The sequence below is a fragment of the Acanthaster planci genome, linkage group LG15 (genome assembly GCF_054643075.1).
Source record: "Acanthaster planci isolate LZ-2023a linkage group LG15, COTS_SCS, whole genome shotgun sequence".
NCBI lineage: Eukaryota > Metazoa > Echinodermata > Asteroidea > Valvatida > Acanthasteridae > Acanthaster > Acanthaster planci.
In genome coordinates this window covers 4,049,565-4,074,092 of record NC_141791.1, presented here as the reverse complement: position 1 = coordinate 4,074,092, position 24,528 = coordinate 4,049,565, and the positions used below count along the sequence as shown (strand labels likewise).

At 42.5% G+C, this 24,528-nt stretch overlaps 2 protein-coding genes across 2 annotated transcripts; both read left to right on the top strand.

The window, feature by feature from the left end:
* Window positions 1-8,802: 8,802 nt before the first annotated feature.
* Window positions 8,803-17,843, top strand: LOC110988450 (uncharacterized). Its single transcript, XM_022251946.2, has 5 exons — window positions 8,803-12,069; window positions 12,628-13,312; window positions 13,696-13,812; window positions 14,772-14,962; window positions 15,914-17,843. The coding sequence occupies exons 1-5, from the start codon at window positions 11,647-11,649 to the stop codon at window positions 16,079-16,081; spliced, it is 1,584 nt and encodes a 527-aa protein (XP_022107638.2). The 5' UTR covers window positions 8,803-11,646; the 3' UTR covers window positions 16,082-17,843.
* A 2,451-nt stretch (window positions 17,844-20,294) lies between these two features.
* LOC110988452 (uncharacterized) lies at window positions 20,295-23,049 on the top strand. Its single transcript, XM_022251949.2, has 2 exons — window positions 20,295-21,935; window positions 22,464-23,049. Exons 1-2 carry the CDS (start codon window positions 20,660-20,662, stop codon window positions 22,652-22,654), a joined length of 1,467 nt encoding a protein of 488 aa, XP_022107641.2. The 5' UTR covers window positions 20,295-20,659; the 3' UTR covers window positions 22,655-23,049.
* The last annotated feature ends 1,479 nt before the right edge of the window (window positions 23,050-24,528 follow it).

Sequence of the window (24,528 nt, the reverse complement as noted above, 5' to 3'; positions counted from 1 at the left end):
GCATTGTTTTCCATAAGTCCCTTGGTGTTCCCATGGTGCCACATGGTGTCCAAGTGATGCTCTTGGTGTTGTGTTCGTTTATTGTACCGTGGGTGTCCATAGTGTTCCCATGGTGAAAATGAGTTCCCCAATGGTGATCATCTTTAACATATATGGTGAATATGAACTTCCCATGGGTATTCGATAGGATCCCATGGGATTCCCATATTGGGATCCCATGGTACATTTCTACATAAGGATATAAGTTGTCTCGTTTACTTTAAAGCACAGAGGTAGGCTATGAGGATATAGGTTAACTGAAATAGATTCAGGAATATTTATGTAAAGCGGCGTTTCATGAGGGATCTGTATTTTTACCACCTGATTTCGCTTTTGTAATCCATTCGCCGTCCTGTTTTGGATTCCATCAACTTGTCAACTTTAACTTTTAACTTCTGTATCACGTTTGACTTTGTCACTCTTCATGCATTGACTACGCTACACCGAGGTTTTACATCGTATTGAAATGTCGGTGAGTTCCACAGTTTTTGATCTGCGCTGTTGTGTTTAGCGTAAGAAACATTTCAATAGGGACCTTTTCAATGAAAAATGTTAGATTTTTGTCTCTTTGCACAAAGATTTGTTATTTATTTATTCTGGTTTATTCAATTAAAATATACAGGGTAGGCAGCCACATCAGGTCGCTGATAAAAACCCCATTTACAATAATCTAAAGGCATCACAACAGAAAAAGAGAATATAAAATGATAAGAGTTCGGAAAATAATTCATAATTTAAAAAAGTGAATTATAAAAATTATAAAAAATTAACTTATAAATCTGTGTTCACCAAACGAGGGAAAAGACAAAAACAATCTCTGCTATCTCTGTGCACGAAATCTATTTCCCCATTCACAAACGGTTCGTTCGGACCACCAGCAGCCACGGAAATGGGTGCGTACGTGTATTCGAAGCCATATATCTCAGGACACACCTAGATTTTTTCATATGCTTTGTGTCAGACGGTGTACAGTTTAACAATAGTCGCAGACTGTATAACACCATGGTCTGAAGGACATTTCCAATACAAATAGTCATTCTGAGAAATGAAAAGAAAGTTGATAAAATTAGCCACCAATTGTATTCCTGCGCAGAATGCAAACCTGTGTGACCTTCAGTAGACGTTAATAAACAACAATGTAGGAACCTCCGAACTAAAAAAACATACATAGCGCCATATGCAGATGCGCTCATTGTTGGCGAGACTTGTGTACTCTCAAAATCTTCAGGGAATCCACAAAACCTATTTTGGTAGTGAACATTGGCATGGTTAGTGTGCCACTCTGGTCAACGCAGCTAAATTGTTAAATTGTAACATATCAGGGAACGAACAGGTCGATCTTTTTTGTACCTGAAAGTTAGTTTTGCAGTAATTTTAAGCAGGACCTAGAGTCACTGGGCGATGAAAATGGCATTGGCCGGTTTATTTTTGACCTTTTTGTTGATTTTCCCAAACGTCAGCATGGCTGGTACAATTGAAACATCGACTGTACATCAATTCCCAGGAGGTAATTATCCAACGTGCATAAGGTCGTCACACTGGAATGACCACAGAGAAAGAGCTCTGATTTGCATGGCTGAAAAAACTGAACCACTTGTGTCACTGGAATGGACAACCTTAATCAACAGTTCAACCAGGGTGTCACTCTCCAACAACACAGAGGTCATCGGGGATGAAGTGCAGAACTATCTCCGTCTCAACACGCTGCAGTTTTGCTATGATCATTCGGTATTCACTTGCAGTATGACTAGTGAGGCTTTCCCAGGAATCAGCAGAAACTGCAGTGCTACGCCAAGTGCCAAAATATCAAGCTGTAACCAATCAACAAGCACTTTCCCCTCAGCAGAAGTAACTGTCCCTTCTACATATGATTCGATAAATCGATTCAATATGTCACAAAGTCTGATTCCTGCCTCACATCATTCGACCAAAAATCCAGGCACAGCCTCCTCGTCGCCAATGAAAACAGTAAGACCCATTACTTTTCCGAACAATATTATAACAACTTCTGCAATAGCAGGTACGAGCACTTTCGCCATCTTGATTCTCCTGATCACGGCCACTATTTGTCTCCTTTCGAAGAGGAAAGCAAAAAGGAGAGAAGATCGAGCAGCTTCCAGAGACATGCATTTCGGCATGTGCGCCATTGTTCCCGTGCCCGCAACCGAGACCAGGTGTGAGGCGAAGGTCTACCCGGAAATAAGCCGTTGCGGGGACGGCAGAAGCGGCACCGTGCCTGCGACGCGAACGGCAGACATTGGGCGGAGTGGACCGCTACAGCCACCAGTCCTGTATGAAGTGGCTTCTGTGCTCGGCCTGCAGCAAACGTCGGTGACAGAGTACGCCGTGCCCGATACGGCGTCATCGCGAGAGACAGGGTGTGACTTCCCTGCCTAGAAGTGAGGATAGAACCACGAATCAAGCGCAGCAAAGTTGGGTCGAGTGGGGCCGTGTTCGGCACACTGCCGTCACAATCTGGAACTTCAGGCCTGCCAAACTTTTCGATTGACACAATTTTGGGTGTGTTCAAAACTTCCTTCCCGGATGACTCTCAAACAGCAATTGCCGGTATCTGATTCAACCATCCAACATAAGCAAATGGAGGGCAGTTGGACGAAAATTGAAGGTGATTACTGCCGTGTTAAAGCACTGAATGACAAGAAGGGAGGTTATTAATATTACAATAATTACATAATTGTCGAATTTCTGTGTAAACTATGAAAATTGGCAAATGCCAAATGTAGACCAACAATTTTTTATGGTATCATTTACCGGCCTGCACTAGGGAGCTGAATACGTGACTTTAATTTCATCCACAAAAAAACCAACGTTATTTTGCAGTATGTGCCTGTCTGCTATGTCCATATTCTTGACATGTTTCATATACTCCTTGTAAATGAGAAGTTAACATGCTTTTCGTAAACCCTGTTCGCGTGTTGAAGCTCAACATTTGGTACCCCGTTAGACCAACATAGTTTTTAATGACGTTGTAAGTGTACATACAGTCGCGTGGGACATTTTGCATGCCATGAACTGACTGGCAGATGTCTGTTGAAACAAATATTCTGACACCCGATAAGATTTCAATTGTTCAATGACGTTTTTTCTCACTTATTTTCCCAAGATGTTTCAGTATAGCTGCTTAGTAATCCATTTCACTGCTGACGAGATTTAACCGACAAGGATGAATATCAATGCATCAATTTCAAAGTCTGGACTGCAAGGGTTTGCTTAGACGAAGTAATATCTAGGAAATACATGTAAAATTAACATACAGATGAAGCGTGTTTCGATAGCTGGAAAGTTTGTCATAATTGTTCAATAAATCAGAAGTTGTAGACCCGCTAGATATTGACACAAGTGCGGTACAACTTATGAAAGTATTTCCACCAAAAAAAGCAAAATACAAAACAGGAAGACAACATACACTCATTATTAGTGGCTCATGGTATAGAAAGCCGTGGGCCAACTCACATTTCTGATGTCAAATCCTGTCAAGCGAACAATTGGAATTTTACCGCGCAGGACAACAACTTTGATTTAGTGAGCAGGAAATTGAAGTAATCGAGGTCTGTTGTTGCCAACTTAATGGTAGCCATGGTTTCGAGAGCACGCATTTTTAACTCTCTCTCTTTTTTTAAAATAATCACCCACATTAATCATTGGCTGTTTAAGCTGGAATAGCGCCTCACAATGGCCTTCATGCTGAAAATTTGCTTTGCTGATTTGTTTACTCACGTCTGGATAATTAGAGGTCGCAAGCAAAACCGGCGAGTTGTAATCATTTCCCAACCTCCAAAGGGACATTATTTCAGCTTATTTGACACTCATCCTTTCAAAGTGAAATTTCTCCCAGTAACTATAGTAACGGTCGTGCAAACATCCTATTGAGTAAATAGTGGGTAATAAGCCTTTCATTTGGCGTTAACTCAATATATTTTCTTCTCATTAACATTTGTAAAAGGACTGCACTTGTCAACGTTGCTTCGCAACTCTCCAGCAACGAGTTTAATAGATCACTCCCTCCCAGCGCCTACCACATACCTTGTTCCTATATAGAATCTAGGCTATTGCTTCTAACGCAGCTCAGCAGCTTTCAAACGATTTAAACACCATTCATGGTATCAGTCGGAGTGTTAGTCCTGAAATACACGTCGCTTGACTGTTATAGAGAAAAAGCAGCATTTGAAGGAAACATGTTTTGGCAGTCAGTTGTTGCTTTCTTCGCGTGTGCGCTGTGCACTTGGCAGACATCTGCCGGTGATGCTTGTCTTAGGTCGGCGACCTTCAGGTTTACCGAGGACCACGCCCTGCTGGGTCACACGGTGGAGGAGATAGCAGGCGTCTCTGCCGTCATGTGCCTGGCTCTTTGCCGAAACTGTGTGACATGTATTAGTTTGTTGTGAACTGCCGAAACTGTGTGACATGTATTAGTTTTGGTATGTAATATCTAATGAAATTGGGTTGTATTAAATCACCATTCTACGATAACATTTTGCACGCTTTTCTGCAAAAATCATGAAGATTAAGATAAATTTATGATTGACAGCCGATTTGTTTAATTTTGAGACTTTGAAAGTATTAGAGTACACCAGTTCACGGACACCCTCGACCAGCACATGGACACAGGATTTCGAGTTTAAACTTCATCTGACAAATCATTTTGTTGTAACAGTCATTTTTTAAGTTCAAGATGGCATGCGTGCCTGCCCGCTTGCATTGAGCAAGGCATAACCGACAGTGGAAAAGTATACATCTGGGAGGAGGGCTGCGCGAGAACCGCAAGTCAGATTTTCATAAATTAGTGTCAAAATGACTGCAAAGAGTTACTGAAAAACTTCTAAAATCTCACCTTGTGAAAAAGGGTGCACTACGGAGACAGAGCCATAGTGAGTGCAGCCCAGCTTTAGCGGATCTTGGAACCAAAATGGCTGTCCATTATTTGTGTGAGACAGCATGCAGCTGTTGGGTGCTAAATGTCCATGTGCACTGCCGCACAATCCACCATTTTAGTTCCAACAGTTGAGACACTCATGTAACAAATCTCTCCATTTAGAGCTCTGTGTCGACATATTGGAAAAATGTCGAGAGTGAACGGAATCTGCCCAGCTCTTTTAGGTTTTAAGTTTGAACTTTGAAGTCTAAGTGTGAATTGGATTTTTTCTTATTTTCAAACTCTAGTGGGTTTAACTGCTTAAAAAGTAATCAAAGTTATGTTTTTGTAGGTTTGTTCACTGTGATAGATTTTATCTATTTATGTTTTTGAATGTGGAGGTTCCACCGGCATCCATTTGAGGCTATTTATTACCATCCCCTAAATCGTTCAAAAGAACTAAAAATCCAGCTTATTGTTTCTACTTTCTCATTTGGATGTTTATCTGGTGTATAATGTTCGTTACATATTTCCACTGAAACAGTGCCTTTATATGTAAATTTTTGCAAAGTCACATGACTCTAAAATAAGTTCCGCTGCAGCACGCTAACTGCCTTCAGTGAAATCACCGCAGCACATACCTCCCGCAAAGCACCCAGAGGTGTGATTCCCGTCTATCTTCTTTTGCTTCTGTGTGTAAGTTCTTCAGTTTGTTTCTTTAACATTTAGGTCAATCCATTCAAGCCATTGATTTTACTTTTGCTTTCTATGCATGTGGCCATTTCCATTTCTGAAAGTCGTCCGAATTTGAAAATCGATCCATATGTACATAAAATTGGCCCAGGCCTAGATGTTTTTAAGTTTAATGCCTTGGACCCTCTCCAGGGGAAAGGCCATCTGTGAGAGACCTCCAGAGAGCTAGCTCTGTCCAGGACAAGATATGCCGGAACTTCAAGGTCGCATATAGCTTTGTTACATTAATGTTTAACCGGCTAGCTGATTTACTTATAACATCCAAATTGCTATACTATTTTTAATTTTACTTTAATATTCAGTTTGATCTCTGAAATAAATAATAAACTCGCCCAAATTGTTTTGCAGTGAGCCAAGTCGGCCAGTTGTTTCACGTTAAGTTGCTAAGTTGAGTGGTTGATATTCCTTCGAACGTAACATAAGCTGCACGTTGATTGTTTAACTGATATCACGTAGATTATCGCTCGTCCCTTACCGCCCTCAGCCCCTATGAGCCACCGAGAAGAGCAACATAAATGCATGATTTAAGTTTTGTCGAGCACTCACTGGACAAAGTTTATTCGAAACTTTGGCGTGTGTGCATGACACGTGTGCACCCGAACGGGCGTGTGTTGTTTATGGGAGCAAGTAACACAGTGCTTTGCTCGTCGGTAGCTGTGACGTATTTTCCAAAATGTTATGAGACATTTGCAACGAGCAGTTCATTGGATATTTCAATTAAGACTACTAAAAAGTTTCTTTTCCATTTCGCAAGTTCTACCTATTTTTGTGTCCTACCCGAGTCCCCCCCCAAATCCCCCTAAAAGTTTGCGATCTCGTACTCTTGCACACATTTAAAATGGTGCGCATGAAATTTCCTCTTACCTGAAATCGTTGCGCAAGTTTACTAAAACTTGCCCAAGGTATCAAATTTGCACTCAACAAGACCACAATGCAGAAGTGTAGCAACTCCTTCCCTCCACTGCGTGGTTTGTCGACGAGAGCTGTTTCTCACATTCAGACAGGATGCAGATGGTCTTACGGCCTTCTGCGTTTGTGTTCGTTGCAGCGGGTTTCTTCAAGGGGCTTGCGCCGTTCATTTTACTCGCTGGCTCGGTCGACTTTCATCTTGTCTTGTATGTCTCGAGCTTTGCTGGATTGCTGGAATGAGTCGAATGGGTGACGTACTTACACGGAGAGGGACACAGGGGCGCGTTTTATAGAACTATGACCAAACGTGGATTTCTACGCTGCCCCTGGTAGATGGTGTGGCATCAAGAATACCCCCTCAAGGATGAGTCGGACTCCGGATATGTTATGAAGTATTTATTCTAAATGACTCATCAGTCTCATTTCAGCACTTGAGTTTGCACCTCAAAATAAACCCTGTATGTAAAATAATTATAAAATTGTTTAAACTAAAGAAATATTGCATACAAAGTACAATTTAGTCACACAATACTTATTAGTCTCAAAGTTACAAAAGTGGTCTTGCAAAACATGTAATTGAAATATAACGTGCACTTTGATAAATTACCCCGGTGTGGTAGCTCAGACAGTGATGAGTTCTAGAGCTAGGTTTGTTGGTGATGGCATGAGCATGCAGGCAATTAAGCCCCTAAAGTCTCGAGCTGCTGGGCGTTGCTTAGTTCGCAGTGGCGACAGAAGACCGCACGCTGGAAAGTTTGAGAACACCCAACGCCACAGCCATAAAGCCGTGACTAAATATATTGCTCCGCCATTCATAAAAACGCTCAGTGTAATTACACTCAACCATTGCATACACTGGAATCAGCATCGGTTATCAACAAAACAGTGTTTATAAATTAGTAATTTACACTCGAGAATTACTAAAGAGGTATCAACCAACTAAAGTAATAAAATGTGGACTCCAAGAAACTTTTTGTTGCAGTGGATGTCGAGGCTCTGTTCGCACAAGGCACAATGTGGCCTTCCTCGCTGCATAATTAATCAGTTCAAACCCCATTGTGGCGCTGACGTAACCACAGGCCACTACAGAACGAAGCGAGTTCCATGTAATTATTGAAACAAACAAATTATATAGGACGAAATGAGTTTGCAACGCAGAAGACGAAGTGACATTTGCTAGAAAATGCGCCATTGGCTGGCATTCACTCCAGGAAGAAGGCTAGAAAATATGGATAAACTTGAATGACAACACATTACTCTATACCGAATGTGATGGCAACCTCTTTGGATACCCAAAATTCCCGCCACTAATGGCCTCATTTGCTCGTGTGCGCCATCTAGTCAGTGCCTTGCGCGAAATTAGACCATACCAGTGAACATAACAATAGGGCGTTGTTTTCCATATGTCCCTTGGTGTATGTCCCTTAGTGTTCCCATGGTGCCAACGGTGTCACTCTTCATGCATTGACTACGCTACACCGAGGTTTTACATCGTATTGAAATGTCGGTGAGTTCCAAAGTTTTTGATCTGCTCTGTTGTGTTTAGCGTGAGAAACATTTCAATAGGGACCTTTTCAATGAGGGCAGGCAGGGTAGGCAGCCACATCAGGTCGCTGATAATCCCCATTTACAATAATCTAAAGGCATCACATCAGAAAAAGAGAATATGAAATGATAAGAGTATGGAAAATGATTCATAATTAAAAGAATTAAAAAATAAAAATTATGAAAAATTAACTTATAAATTTGTGTTCACCAAACGAGGGAAAAGACAAAAACAATCTCTGCTATCTCTGTGCACGAAATCTATTTCCCCATTCACAAACGGTTCGTTCGGACCACCAGCAGCCACGGAAATGGGTGCGTACGTGTATTCGAAGCCATATATCTCAGGACACACCTAGATTTTTTCATATGCTATGTGTCAGACGGTGTACAGTTTAACAATAGTCGCAGACTATATAACATCATGGTCTGAAGGACATTTCCAATACAAATAGTCATTCTGAGAAATGAAAAGAAAGTTGATAAAATTAGCCACCAATTGTATTCCTGCGCAGAATGCAAACCTGTGTGACCTTCGGTAGACGTTAATAAACAACAATGTAGGAACCTCCGAACTAAAAAAAAACACACATAGCGCCATATGCAGATGCGCTCATTGTTGGCGAGACTTGTGTACACTCAAATTCTTCAGGGAATCCACAAAACCTATTTTGGCAGTGAACATTGGCATGGTTAGTGTGCTACTCTGGTCAACGCAGCTAAATTGTCAAATTGTAACATATCAGGGAAAGAACAGGTCGATCTTTTTTGTACCTGAAAGTTAGTTTTGCAGTAATTTTAAGCAGGACTTAGAGTCACTGGGTGATGAAAATGGCATTGGCCGGTTTATTTTTGACCTTTTTGTTGATTTTCCCAAACGTCAGCATGGCTGGTACAATTGAAACATCGACTGTACATCAATTCCCAGGAGGTAATTATCCAACGTGCATAAGTTCGTCACACTGGAATGACCACAGAGAAAGAGCTCTGATTTGCATGGCTGAAAAAACGGAACCACTTGTGTCACTGGAATGGACAACCTTAATCAACAGTTCAACCATGGTGTCACTCTCCAACAACACAGAGGTCATCGAGGGTAAAGTGCAGAACTATCTCCGTCTCAACACGCTGCAGTTTTACTATGATAATTTGGTATTCACTTGCAGTATGACTAGTGAGGCTTACCCGGGAATCAGCAGAAACTGCAGTGCTACGCCAAATATCAAAACATCAAGCTGTAACCAGTCAACAAGCACTTTCCCCTCAGCAGAAGTAACTGTCCCTTCTACATATGATTCGATAAATCGATTCAATATGTCACAAAGTCGGATTCCTGCCTCACATCATTCGACCAAAAATCCAGGCACAGCTTCCTCGTCGCCAGTGAAAACAGTAAGACCCATTACTTTTCCGAACAATATTGTAACAACTTCTGCAATAGCAGGCACGAGCACTTTCGCCATCTTGATTCTCCTGATCACAGCCACTATTTGTCTCCTTTCAAGGAGGAAAGCAAAAAGGAGAGAAGATCGAGCAGCTTCCAGAGATATTCATTTCGGCATGTGCGCCATTGTTCCCGCGCCCGCAACCGAGGCCAGGTGTGAGGCGAATGTCTACACGGAAATAAGCCGTCGCGGGGACGGCAGAAGTGGCACCGTGCCTGCGACGCGAACGGCAGACATTGGGCGGAGTGGACCGCTACAGCCACCGGTCCCGTATGCAGTGGCTTCTGTGCTCAGCCTGCAGCAAACATCGGTGACAGAGTACGCCGTGCCCGATACGGCGTCATCGCGAGAGACAGGGTGTGACTCCCCCGCCTAGAAGTGAGGATAGAACCACGAATCAAGCGCAGCAAAGTTGGGTCGAGTGGGGCCGTGTTCGGCACGCTGCCGTCACAATCTGGAACTTCAGGCCTGCCAAACTTTTCGATTGACACAATTTTGGGTGTGTTCAAAACTTCCTTCCCGGATGACTCCCAAACAGCAATTGCCGGTTTCTGATTGAAGGTGATAGCTGCCGTGTTAAAACACTAAATGACAAGAAGGGAGGTTATTAATATTATAATAATTACATAATTGTCGAATTTTTACGTATACTGTGAAAATTGGCAAATGCCAAATGTGGACCAACGATTTTTATGGTATCATTTACCGGCCTGCACTAGTGAGCTGAATACGTGATTTCAATTTCAATTTCATCCACAAAAAAACCAACGTTATTTTGCAGTATGTGTCTGTGTGCTATGTCTATATTCTTGACATGTTTCATATACTCCTTGTAAATGAGAAGTTAATATGCTTTTTGCAAACCCTGTTCACGTGTTGCAGCTCAACATTTGGTAACCCGTTAAACCAACATACCAATAGGTTTTAATGACGTTGTAAGTGTACATACAGTCGCGTGGGACATTTTGCATGCCATGAACTGACTGGCAGATGTCTGTTGAAACAAATATTCTGACACCCGATAAGATTTCAATTGTTCAATCACGTTTTTTCTCACTTATTTTCCCAAGATGTTTCAGTATAGCTGCTCAGTAATCAATTTCACTGCTGACGAGATTTAACCGACAAGGATGACTATCAATGCATCAATTTCAAAGTTTGGCCTGCAAGGGTTTGCTTAGACGAAGTAATATCTAGGAAATACATGTAAAATTAGCATACAGATGAAGCGTGTTTCGATAGCTGGAAAGTTTGTCATAATTGTTCAATAAATCAGAAGTTTGTAGACCCGCTAGATATTGACACAAGTGCGGTACATAACGATTTTTTTAACTTATGAAAGTATTTCCACCGAAAAAAGCAAAACACAAAGCAGAAAGCCAACATACACTCATTATTAGCGGCTCATGGTATAGAGAGCCGCATGCCAACTCGCGTTTCTGATGTCAAATCCTTTCAAGCGAACAATTGGAAATTTACCGCGCAGGACAACAACTTTGATTGAGTGAGCAGGGAATTGAAGTAATCGAGGTCTGTGGTTGCCAACTTAATGGTAGCCATGGTTTCAAGAGCACGCATTTTTATCTCTCTCTCTCTCTCTTTTAAAATAATCACTCACATTAATCATTGGCTGTTTAAGCTGGAATAGAACCTCACAATGGCCTTCATGCCGAAAATTTGCTTTGCTGATTTGTTTACTCACGTCTGGATAATTAGAGGTCGCAAGCAAAACCGGCGAGTTGTAGTCATTTCCCAACCTTCAAAGGGACATTATTTCAGCTTATTTGACACTCATCTTTTCAAAGTGAAATTTCTCCCTGTAACTATGGTAACGGTCGTGCAAACATCCTGTCGAGTAAATAGTGGGTAATAAGCCTTTCATTTGGCGTTAACTCAATATATTTTCTTCTCATTAACATTTGTAAAAGGACTGCACTTGTCAACGTTGCTTCGCAACTCTCCAGCAACGAGTTTAATAGATTACTCCCTCCCAGCGCCTACCACATACCTTGTTCCTATATAGAATCTAGGCTATTGCCTCTAACGCAGCTCAGCAGCTTTCAAACGATTTAAACACCATTCATGGTATCAGTCGGAGTGTTAGTCCTGAAATACACGTCGCTTCACTGTTATAGAGAAAAAGCAGCATTTGAAGGAAACATGTTTTGGCAGTCAGTTGTTGCTTTCTTCGCGTGTGCGCTGTGCACTTGGCAGACATCTGCCGGTGATGCTTGTCTTAGGTCGGCGACCTTCAGGTTTACCGAGGACCACGCCCTGCTGGGTCACACGGTGGAGGAGATAGCGGGCGTCTCTGCCGTCATGTGCCTGGCTCTTTGCCTGAGCTGGGGCGGCCTTTGTCGCTCCATGAACTACAACCACACTGGTACGATCTGCCAGATGAACGGCGCGACGAAGGAAGTATGTACGGGCGGTTTTCAGTTGAAGCCCGGCGTCGCTTACCTCGATGTCAGCTCTGCGTTTGACATGAACTTACGGTGCCCTAAGGTATTGGTTGCTTGAGACGTTTACTCTTTTTTTAAAGATGTACTTCATATCTTTTTTTCACCCGACCCTCATGTTTACATCTCACTGAATTATTACTACTACAGAATTGCAGTTTAATAATTTAGAGACGATATTTCAATTTTCGTATATATTCACTATTTATGTTGCCAAGTTTCCTGTCACTCAAAAGTTCATGAAATCTTTTCCCAATATTTTTCCTGCTATCTCACAGTGTCCCTGTTGAAACAAGCAAGATAATTTCTTCTCTAGAGAATGTTTTATTGATACCAAGAATTGAGGATTGATGCCAAGGACAGTCTGCAGACTTGTGTGAACTTTGTAATGTCCATTGAGCTTATACACTTACTGAATTTAGAGGCTATAATTTGTTGTGAACTGCCGAAACTGTGTGACATGTATTAGTTTTGGTATTTAATATCTAATGAAATTGGGTTGTGTTAAATCACTATTCAACGATAACATTTTGCACGCTTTTCTGCAAAAATCATGAAGATGAAGAAACATTTATGATTGACAGCCGATTTGTTTAATTTTGAGACTTTCAAAGTATTAGAGTACACCAGTTCACGGACACCCTCGACCAGCACATGGACACAGCAACTCGACTCGCAGGGGTCTGAGGTCACCACTATGGAGCTAGCAACAGTTAAACAGGAGCCAAACGTTGAGCCGGGACCTACTACCCAAGATCAAGACTCTAACCGAGGACCTACTACCCAATATCAAGAGTCTAAACAGGGAACTCCTACCCAAGAACAAAACTCTCAACCGGAGCCTTCTACCCAAGGTCAAGACTCTAATCGAGGACCTACTACCCAAAGCCAACACTCCAAACAAGAAACTCCTACTCAAGAACAAGGCTCTCTACTGGGACCTACCACCCAAGATCAAGACTCTAATCGAGGACCTACTACCCAAGGCCAAGACTCTAAACAGGGAACTCCTACCCAAGAACAAGACTCTCAACCGGAGCCTACTGCCCAAGGTCAAGACTCTAATCGAGGACCTACTACCCAAAGCCAAGACTCCAAACAAGAAACTCCTACTCAAGAACAAGGCTCTCTACTGGGACCTACCACCCAAGATCAAGACTCTAACCGAGGACCTACTACCCAAGACCAAGACTCTAAACAGGAAACTTCTACCCAAGAACAAGACGTTGAATTGGAGGTCACTACTCAGCAGGAACCAGACATAGAAATGACAACATCGGTGCCTGCGGGTAAGAACTTTCCTTCTCTTTAATTTGAAAACTTATTCCTAAACCGTTCTCTTCTTGTGCAGTGTCTCACAACCTCGTCCCCGCCTCACCACCAGCACGACCTCTACCCAACCATCTGTCCAATTGTGCAATTGTGTATGGGCAAGTCTCTTGCTCCGAAGTGTGTGTGTTTGTTTGGGAAGGGGAATCAAACACTCAGTGGTATGAAAACCACCCAAAGTGGGGGGGACATTCCGAGGCCACCCATACCTCCAATCATCCTGGTGGTCCTCATTGTAGCATTGTATCTGTCTTATTCTTCGTCTGGTGTTATCGCAACCTATAACAAAAGATTCTACTAGACCCTATTGAGCACCCTTTTACTGTAAATTTTTAATGTCCAGGCTGTAACGTGAACACCGAGGCACCGATGGGGATGGCAAGTGGTCTGATAGCAGATAACAAGATCACCGCATCCAGTGATGATATACCACCAAGGTTGAGCCGAATCAACCAATCCGGTAAGTGAACTGGCATTAACAAATTAATTAAGCAACATAGTCAGCAAAGGAATTTTGGAGCGAATGGATCTTCCTGGGAAGGAAAAGCAAAGCGAGTGGTCGTGAAAAATTTGTTAAATGGGACGCCATCTCGAATGCAATGAACAAACTCCTGAACACTGTTCCCAACAAGGTAAGATGTGATTTTTTTCCACTCGATATTGCTGCTGTTTATGATTTGCACAAACATTTGGGAAACCTCAGGAACGAGGAATACCCCCCATCTTTTGCCCGATCGTGGACGTTTGACTATTGCATACGACGCAGAAATGCTGATTACCTCTACACTGTCTGTGCCATTTCTTTCCCTGTATAGTGAACGTAACTACCTGTTGGCAAAGTAGTGCGTGTTTTCACCCTCGAGCCCACCCACTTGCAGACTCAAATGCACGCCTTTGATTTATGACTGATAGCAAACCTCCGTCAATAGACCCTGCTCACATGATTGCCATTTATAATCTTATTCCCCAAATCTGTTATATATATTGCAAGCTGTTGATAAGAAAGGTACCAGACTGTTTTCAATTTCAAACTTTCCTTTCAATAATTTTCAGAGTCTGGCAAGGTATATTTCTGTTTGTTCAATCATGAATTTAAATTATTTTCAGAGTGTATATATGCAAATTTGTCATGAAATTTCATTTTATCCCTTTCATTTCTAGTCAGAACATTCCAAGTGCAGGGTTACCCTCGCTTTTAAATTCAATATGGCGGCGCCGTGAATAAGGTCTTTGTCCGGCCGTAATACCCAATTCCAAATAGACCTGAGTAGGGTCTTCTTCAAACTCCTCAAACTATCGCGAAAATTTCTAGTAGAGAGTTAATTCATACAGGCTTCCAAATGAAAACGAAAATGGAATTTAATGCTCCTCGCTTCACAACTCAATCCCTCGACTTGTTTGATACCTTTTTTTCCTCAGGCTGGTGTGCTTCGTTTGGCGACCGAGACAGATGGGTTCAGGTTGACTTCGGAAGCAGTGTTTCCCTGACAGGAGTAAAGTCTTGGGGCGTAGAGTATTCAGAGGTCCAAACCTACCAGGTATTATTTGGCAACGATAACATCGCCTGGACTGAAGTGCGAAACGGGGCCGGCCCTGACTCTAAAACAACCGTAAGTGAACACGATGCGCCTGTTGTCATGTGGTATACCGTCACGCAGTATTGTGTTAGGTGCATGTTAATGACTTGGCCACGCAAACGAACCATCACAATGTGCCCTCTGCCTGCAAGACGGGTTGCACTATTGCATAGAATCCAACGATGAACAATCTAGCATTTAAACCAAGACAGAGGTATACTTGAACTCGAGCTATCAATACAGAGCTTAAGCACCTTGTCAATTCAAGAGAAGATCATTTGGGCTGTACATCGTTCAAACCAAATTTACGAGTATCCCCTTGCAGATACCAAGTGGCTTTCATTGAGCCAACCATGGGCGTAAGTCCCAGGGTGTGTGTATATATATTCCCCTCTTTTTGAGGGGAGAGGGCTATCGTATCCCCTTTTTGGGTTGAACCAAAAATAAAAGCAGATTGTGAAGAATCTTTCGGACATCTAGAAAACTACTAAAATGTACTCAATATCACTCGACCAAAGTGAAGCAATTTCAAAAGCCATAAATATGCAATTCTGGATATATATACCACAGCGTCACCCCCCCACCCTTTTCTCAACTTTCATGGCCGGGTGAGTCATATCCCCCACCTTTCCCCGTCCTCATCCCTCCTCAATTTCCGCCATACGCCACTGGAGCCAACAACCTACAAAGTGATTGGAATCTAATGGGTTGAACCATAATGGATATTTCTGTTTTAAGACATATTTATTTGCTGATGCTAATCTCTCTATTTTGAATAATATCCCAAAGCCGGACGAGCTAGAATTGGCACTGGAGGTTTAGAGAGTATAGTGCTTGGCATTTCCCCACATTTTTATTTTTACTTATTTTTCTGAAGTCCCTTTGGCGCAAAGCACTGTTTTCCACAAGGGGAGGGAAGGAACTCTTTCAAATCGTCGCTCACTTGCCACAGTAAAAGAAGTCACGTGTCTTTCCTTTTGGCAGTTCCCCGGTCAACCATATGAAGAGGGAATAACGACCTCCCACTTTCCGACGGCTGTTCACACAAGGTACATCCGCATTCGTCTGGTGGAGTTGGCCGGCAGCATGGCTTGCTTCCGATTTGAACTGCTCGGATGTCGCTCAGATTCCCCTTCAAATAAATCAAAATAAAAATCTCTTTCGTTTTTTTTCTGTTAATTGCTAATTGCACCATGAATGTTGAGTGCGAATTGTAAGTGGAATTGTAGAATTGTCATGTAGTACATGAAAATTTGATTGTAATTTGCAACTTACAAGATGATAAACACGTTTTCGTGTGAAAACTGCATATCGTCGTCCCAACGTTTTGTTCATATCGAAAGGAATCTGTTAAAGAGTAAAAAGTAAAAACAAAAGTTGTGATGAAACTGCAGTTTTGAAATCAGCAAATCCAGTTCAATTGTGTGTAAGATCATGGGAACACTTTTCAGTGTTTAAACTATTACAAGAGTGCCGGACTTTCATTCCAGACCTTTGTCGACCACTCTCAGTTTGCATAAAGCTTGTATGGGCAACCAAAGTTTGCGGAAAAAATCGACCTTTGGCTCATATTCATTCAAATGTACATTTGTCTCATTAATTTTAAAGTGTTTTTTTCATGATTCAAGGGTGTGTAAGGCTGATGTCATGTAATTATAGAAGTAATTAAGTCTTTCATTTATAAATACTATGTTTTAGCTTAAAGAATGTTCGAAGACAGCCTGCGTGCCATGTCTGGCTTGTTCTGGAATGAAAAAAGCGGTCTAAAACATTTCAAATCAACGTAACATAGCCAGAAGCACTGGTGGCGGACGTGAGCCAGGGGCCGGTGGCCAGGGGCCAGAGAGGGGGAGGGTAATAGTAGCCCCCTACTTTTTGACTGGGAGCCTGCTCCCCCCCCACCCCACTTTTTTCAGGCCCTATAATTGGGTGGGGCTTAATGGATCAGCCTATAAATGGCTAACGCCTAATAGCCCCCCTTTGAAAATCGTTGCGCCGCCAGTGACTAAACGATTTACAGTATACTGTCAGCCCGTGTACGAAAGGACTGCCCTGCAGGGTTGACATTTTTGCATGAACCAACGCCCGACTTAAGAGTAGCATTATGAGTGCGAACTTGATGTCGAAACGCAGAGCCGAATTCGGTGTGGAACACTGCCCTCAACGTCCACATTGGTGTCACCAAAAGATTTGGATTTCTCGCCGCGCCCTGTGAAAGCCATCGATGATGTGTGCACTGCATAACCAAAGGTTTCATATACCAAATTGTCACACACACAGATTCATATGCTTGTTGAATGTCTGCTTTGCAATGTTGTATTATAATATTACCACAGTAGTTCACCACGGGGAAAATAGAATCATATCGTGACAGATTCAATTAGTAAATGCATTTTTGAAACATACCGGGTAGATTTCTTATTTTAAATAAAGAATGTCTGGATAGAAGGATTCCTTGTCTTCGTGGAGCTGTGGTTGTAATACAGGCTGTAAAATGCCATCACAGTATCACTGCTAAACAAAGGAAAATCATTTCAAGTCTGTTAATATTATTTTATACCGCGTTTGAAATCTGAATCGGGACCATTTATTCTGACTTATCGGTGAAATTCAGTGAGTAAAACAGAACCGAAACGAACTGAACAGGAACGAACCGACCGAAACGAACAAAACGTTGCTAGGGAATAAAAGTACTTGTAAAATATCTGAAAGATTCGGACCGTGTAAAGGGTCACTCTATGGGAATTTCATAGAATTATACACACAATCACACTGTAAGTAAAAACAGGTGTATTTAGTGTCCCCATTAAAATTCGTCGTTTGCTTGTAGAACATGGAGACACATTGATATAGCTTTCAGTTTTGAAGATAAATATACTTGGAGAATAAATGGTATTGGACAGTCATTAATTTACTCTGAGACTTCTTGATACTGAAATTTTTTTAAAGCAATCGCGACTAACTATCGCAACTGTTTCAACTGTTTTTAAATATTCCAACTGTTCTTCACGGCTGGCCTGGTTTCTCAACGCCCTGGACCAATTTCATGTATTTCTGTTGGCTGTGGCTGATCGTTGTACATACGATTTACCACTTAATCGACCAAGCTTTAGATCAAGTCCCTTACAAGTTGGAAAAAAATGGATACGAAAAGTCATGAGGCAAACATAAATGTTCTGTATACCCGCAAGTGTTGGGTCATGCAAAGGTCCTTCCCACGCTTGATGCAATTCCCCGTGCATTTGGCATGGAGGCTCGACATGCTTAACAAGAAGCACAAACGATGTAAGAGGACATTTCAATGGCCGTCCTGTGCTTTGGGCGTGCGATCAAGATCCACTAAACCCCACTTCTATTGTGAAAACTACTGAACTGTGTTTTACATTGTAAAATCCCCTGGGCTGTAACTGCTGGCAGGACAGCATAGATGACCGAAACAGCACAACCATACGTCGTCTGATCGGGTCCAAGATTCACCCTTGTAATGACAAAGAGCGTCTTTACAACCGTGCCGTGTTTTAAAAAAAATCAGTGTGGCACCGCAAAGTTATTTGGGGGTGGTTGAAATCCGCCCTCCCCCTGCTGTGAGATGGGCCAAAATAAGCTGGCTCCTTGAGGGTTTAACCACCTCCATGGTTAAAAGTTTCTCACCATTTTGTCGACCAAGGTTTAGACATACCGACATCTACCTTGGGGAAAATAAATTAAGTCCCTAAAGTTATAAAAAAATAGCCCTGAACTATGACGTTCAAAGTTAAAATTTATTCCCGGTGTACAGATATCTCTATTCCTAATAGAGATATCTCTATCAGGAATAGAGATATCTCTATTAAAAATAAACGTATCTCTATACGCGGATTAAATTCTAATTTTGCACGCCATACTGAATAGCACAATAGACGACTCTGCAACTTAATGGAATTGAGCACCAGTAGTGTCGCCCTACTGAAGCACCACTTCTTTTCCTTTATGGGGCAACATTTTGAAAAGGTCCACACTTATGCGTAGCTCTATTAAACTCTGTTGTCCCAACCCACAAAAATGACATAAATTCTGCCCCTCGACCTAAAATGAAGGGTAACAACAAGGGAAACACTCAGCTCATTTAAGGAGAAACCACAAAAAAGTAGAAATCTTTCCCTTTTGAGTCGTTTTCCAGACGCAATCGCGTCCTCCCCTCTACTATTGCCCATTGTACAAGAGAACGAAACATTTTTACTAATGCTTTTAGCCACATGAAGCAAACTATGGGACAGAGAGAATCCCCCCTGCCTTTGTGTTGGTCATTGTTATACTGGTATCTCAGGAATTCTTCTCAGACATCAAGGGGAAGTGACAATAGGCTGGAGTGTGTATAGGGATTGGACTTGTTGGGGGAGGTACCCCTCTGTCCCATTTCGTGCCTGGTATGCTTCTAGCCGTCATAAATTCAATCCATTGTCCACCATTGGCTAGCTGTATAGTGTAGTGTAGTGTACACTAGCTACACACGTCAAAGCTTTCTTCTGATCCAAGCCGTTAATTGTACAACCGTCTTCGGCTCGGTGCACAACTTTTTTTTCCACGTAAACGGTCATGCATTTCAACTTGCACACAGAGACGTTTAGTCTGCACCATTAATGAATCACGGGTGCTCACACCGTCTTTCTTACTTCACAAGTCCGGAGGGATTTAATCAAATGGAAGTTGGTTGCGGAAATATGTTCGATTCAGCAAGTTATCAAATGCTGTCGATGTGACTACACGGAGTTCGGGACATTTTACATCACCGACAAGAAATTTGGTAAGAGGCTAATTTGGGAACCACACTTCACTCGCTCTTCGAGTAACAGTAAAATCACGTTTACAACGTTGGAATTACATACTCATCGAAAACCCTCGGCCACTATAGGAATTCATTTCGTTTGGAAAATACATGCATTTAGAATATCATCTAGGAACTATTAATAGGTAAGTTGCTAAAACTATCAATATGTTCGGTAAAGTTAGCAATAAGTTATTTTAAAAACACAAGACAAGTGATGAATTAAGTTATACGTTGTAATAATTCTTTGTAAATAACCGCGATTCCCATCAAGTCAATTTAGTCTGTCCCTTTTTTTATAGAATGTACAATTTACTGTATGATTCTTTAGAATTATCGACATTTTCCGGATAGGGTGACGTTTTGCGAGTAATAGTAAGCATGCCAACACGTGTAGGGTCAGGCAAAGGGCGCCCACGTCGAAGCCTCCCCTGTACAAACGTTCCACATGAGTCATTTCGATATTTTAACAGGGCAAGGTCATCTGAGAACAGAACTCGCGTTCACAGTCGCGCTGATTGGGCAAATTTCACAGGCGTTAATGCTCAGTGTTCCCGATTGACCTCGGACTTGCTTCATTTTGCGCATGCGCTACGGAAAAATGAGTCAACTTGGTTCATGGCTGGCCTACTTTCAGAAGTAAGGATTATACCTTCTTTCTGTTTCAGCCTCCCATATGCATGAAGGCAATTTTAACAGGAAAAAAATGCATATAGGGGAAATCCCCGTAGCCGTACCGAACCTTCGGCTTACGTTTACAGGGCAAGTTGAGCTGCACTTTCACGTGCAATAATCTTAAGGGTTATGTTTCCGTATGCAAGAAGTGTGTTACCTACGTTGTCGTGACAGTTGAAAGACACGGACTACGTAATGAAGGAAGTGGAATCGACAAGTTAGCGTTTTCCCTGGAACTGTGGGGAAGGATAATGGCCAGAACAAATTTGGTGTATCTTTTGCTCGTCACAACAGCGCTCTTCACAGCAGAGGCTGCGAGAAACTCAGCGAGAATCACAGCTCCAGGCAGTGTGACCGTTCGGAGAGGAGAGCCACTGCTGTTGTCATGTAATGTAACATTTCAGACTGTTGATGTGAGGACGGTTAGGTGGGAACGAATGCAAAAAGACGCAAGTAGGACTCCAGCGGTCTACGGTGAGATTGATGTTTCGGGAGGCTGCGTGTTGCTTACTGCAAACCTGTCATGTATGGCTGTGAACACGACTGACAACCGTGGCATCGTGCGATATGAAAGAGGCACAAGTAACAACGCTTGGTTGACACTCACAATTAGTGAAAGTCAACTCGAAGACAGCACGGATTTCCAGTGTGTATTTCATGTAAATGGAAGCAGAAATGAGGCAAACATACAGGTGACTGTCAACTACTTCCCAAATACATCTTATCCTGTCTGTTTCGTGTCATCGTATCTAACATATCCAACCCCGTCAATTCTTACGTGCTTGTCTGAGACAGCTCGACCGAATATTTCCCTTCAGTGGACGACGTCGGTTGATGCACCAGACATTCCCCTCGAAGGGAGGGTGGAAACTGCTGGTGGGCAAGTTGTAAGTAAGTTGCATCTTAACTCGTCGTGGACCTACAAGAGCTTCACTTGTCACTTGACGAGCGGGGCGTTTCCCAATATGGAAAGGCAGTGCTCCGTGGATATTGGACCGGTATTAGCATCGACCATCGATTCTTCATCGGCAACAATCCAGGACCGCCAGCCTATCAGCACGGATGCACTTAGGCCGACTGTTTATCCCACGAGCTCAAACAAACCAGACACAAAGTCTCGTTTATCCTCTACTCTGATAATTGTAGTGTCGGCAGGTGTCGTCAGTGTTATCATCATTCTTCTTGCCATCATTGTATGCCTGGTGTCGAAGAGGAGGAAATCAAGGAGTTCGGAACAGGGAAAGACGACCCTTCAGTTGTCCATTCCTGCCTTGGCAGGCGACGATGCTGGAGGCCACATCTACCACACGATCGACGGCCCGTCTACGAATGGTGGAGGGGAAGACAGAGACGCCAGCCAAATTCGGGACTTCAGACCGACAGGTCTACCGCTATCTGCCACATCCAGTTCTGCCACCGCGTCCAAACTGTTACCATCGTATGCAGTCCTTGATCCTGACAAGCCAGTGTATGCTGCTGTCCAGAAGAAGGCTGCCTCATCACATGATGCCAGAAGAAACCCAAACGGTGAATATATCTGTCGGGAAATGTCGGTTTGACGAGTTAACTCTTTAGGTCCTGACAGCTGTAGCTCTGGACTCTGGACTGTTTTATAACTTACATGACAGAACTCCAATGTTGGCGACCAAGAGCCTGCATGCTGGTGTCTGCATCCAAGAATGAAAGATTTGAGAGACTTATCAAAATCGAATGGTTTGGCACATATCAAGATGCACCTGGAATAACTGTTGTGTTGCTCCATCTTTTTGACTTGCCACACAAGTTATAGGTTTTAATCCTGAACCCAAAGCAATGATTCCGTAGTTAACGAATAGCCGCATCACTAGGGTGCCATTTTGGGGTTAGACAGTGACCCGGTATTGTGAAGGGCGCACTGAAAAGCTTTGACCATGACTTTATGTAGCACAAAGCTATATTTTTAATATAGAATTTTAAGCCAAGGGAACAAGGGGCAAAGGCATCCAGGGGCGTGTAAAGCATCCTCTCCCGACAGTTAACTCACTATTGACATACATTCCTCCTTCCCTTTTACAGATATGAACAGATCGTGCCAGGAAAACCCGCATGCCGTAGGAGAGGCCTCTTCCGAAGCAGTAAACTTTCATACGGTGGACGGGTTGGAGCACCGGCTTGACGGTAGTAGCGAAAACGGAGAGTGCACCACAGACTTCGTGGACAACATCTTGGACGTTTCTTCGCCGGATGATGCACTAGGACATGAGTAAGGGTCTGATATAGCAAGGTCAAAGGTCAAATTCTATTTTCGGCCATTTGACTTAGCTGCTGGAAGTTGGGTGAGATTTTTTCGTACCCTTTTCCCATTCATAAAACTACGAAAGTATCTAGGATTACAAAGAAATACATTTTATTAGTTACAATATACTCGTTGTAAATAATTGCTGTGGTTCTTTACTGAGAACATTTTCCTCAAATGTTTCCTTGAAAACTTTGGCTTTAATTCTAAGCTATAGAGCATAAATTTTAGACATCTCTGTTCATCAAACATATAGCAACAACATTATTTAGATGTATTCAGAATAGACACTGAAACTATTTTTTCAAGGTTTATGATATTACAGTTGGAACTAAGGAAATTTTGAACAAAACCTCCAGTGTTGAATATCGTTTGTGAATAGTTTGGTGATACTCGTGTTGAAAGTGCTGTAGTGAGACGTTGGAAACATTATCGGGCAAGGTTGCTCTTTGGAGTGCACATTGCACAAATGACATTGAGAAAAGAACAGTCTCATTTCTCGCCAACACATTTAAGGGAAATAGTAAGAATGAGAGTTGCTCTGTCATGTCGAACCCATCTCCGTGGAAGGACAGTCGGAATTTGATATCCTGTCGGTCATTTCGGAGTTTGTTCTTTCACTCGTGATACGACACTTCTTCTCGGGCGTCTTGACCACCTTAAATGTGCTTCATGGAGAAAGAATATAAAAAAAGGAAAAAAGTTAAGGCGTGAATTTTCAGTGGTGCATGTACTACTTCCCTGACGCATTCCCGCATCGGGTTGGCAGTGTCGTTTCCCCAGCCCAATAGTTTCCGGATCTGTCACATTTTCCACTCCGTCCGTATTTTTCCCCGTTATTGTTTTCCAAGTCTTAAAGTCTTGAATTTCCTGTTCATCAGGTTACTGGGCAAACGAATGTTAACTGATAGGTGAAACCAAAAAACCTGGCTAAATGTCAAAGTTTATTGGATCTATTGATAAATATACAACGGGCCGAATTCAAACATAAATCAGGAAACAAAACTCGCAAACTTTGACGACAACTTCACGGAGATGCGTAAAATCATTTTCCTTGAATATGCTTGTGTGCTAAACATCAGCTGGCAGGTTTGACTTGATATGAAAGAACAACAAACTGGAACAAATTGCCACTCTCTGGGCAAGTACCTCGTGCGGTACCAGATCCAACTATCACCGCCATTAATATACGAGACTTTTTCAGCACGGTGCTAACATTTGAAACCTGGACTTGTCGTATGGTGTGACCATGATACATGTGCCAAGCTACCAAGCCAGGCTCATCGTCGGTAATGCATCACTCTATACCCAGCAAGAAATGAGACCGAGGGGTACCCCCCCCACATGTCCAATCCCTATACACATTCCAGACTATTGTTACTTAACACACCCCCCCAAGATGTCCGAAAGGAATTCCCCAGATTCCTGCGAGACAACGACCAACACAAAGCAGGGGGGTTCTCTCCGTCTCATAGTTGCTGCATATGCATCACTCAGTGCAAACCAGCTCAACCTACTTTCCCTTTTGTGCCTGCGATCGCACCTCTTGCCTCTAATGCTGTTGCGTAGTTCAAATGCTATTCTAAGATATTACCAGCAAGCTTCGTAAGGTGCCATTTTGCTGTATAAGTTTCTTTTCCTTTTTGGTTGGTGGATGGGGAAAGTACACTGAATTTTTTTTAATAAAAAATCTTAAGTATGAAGTGCCCATTGTTTGTTTACTCCAAGAATGTCACACGGACATACATCACATTGTCATGGATTACATGCACATTGGAGCATGCCATGCACTGCACAGAGACATCACATGGAATGCGGCGTCCTATTGAACGCTGGTGATAATTT

Bases quoted from the DNA above. Each gene is read 5' to 3' on its own strand.
- LOC110988450 (XM_022251946.2), top strand. From the start codon at position 11,647: ATGGTATCAGTCGGAGTGTTAGTCCTGAAATACACGTCGCTTCACTGT. The intron at 12,070-12,627 runs GTATTGGTTGCT...TTTAATTTTGAG, and splicing joins TGAACTTACGGTGCCCTAAG to ACTTTCAAAGTATTAGAGTA. The intron at 13,313-13,695 runs GTAAGAACTTTC...TTTAATGTCCAG, and splicing joins GACAACATCGGTGCCTGCGG to GCTGTAACGTGAACACCGAG.
- LOC110988452 (XM_022251949.2), top strand. From the start codon at position 20,660: ATGGCCAGAACAAATTTGGTGTATCTTTTGCTCGTCACAACAGCGCTC. The intron at 21,936-22,463 runs GTGAATATATCT...TCCCTTTTACAG, and splicing joins TGCCAGAAGAAACCCAAACG to ATATGAACAGATCGTGCCAG.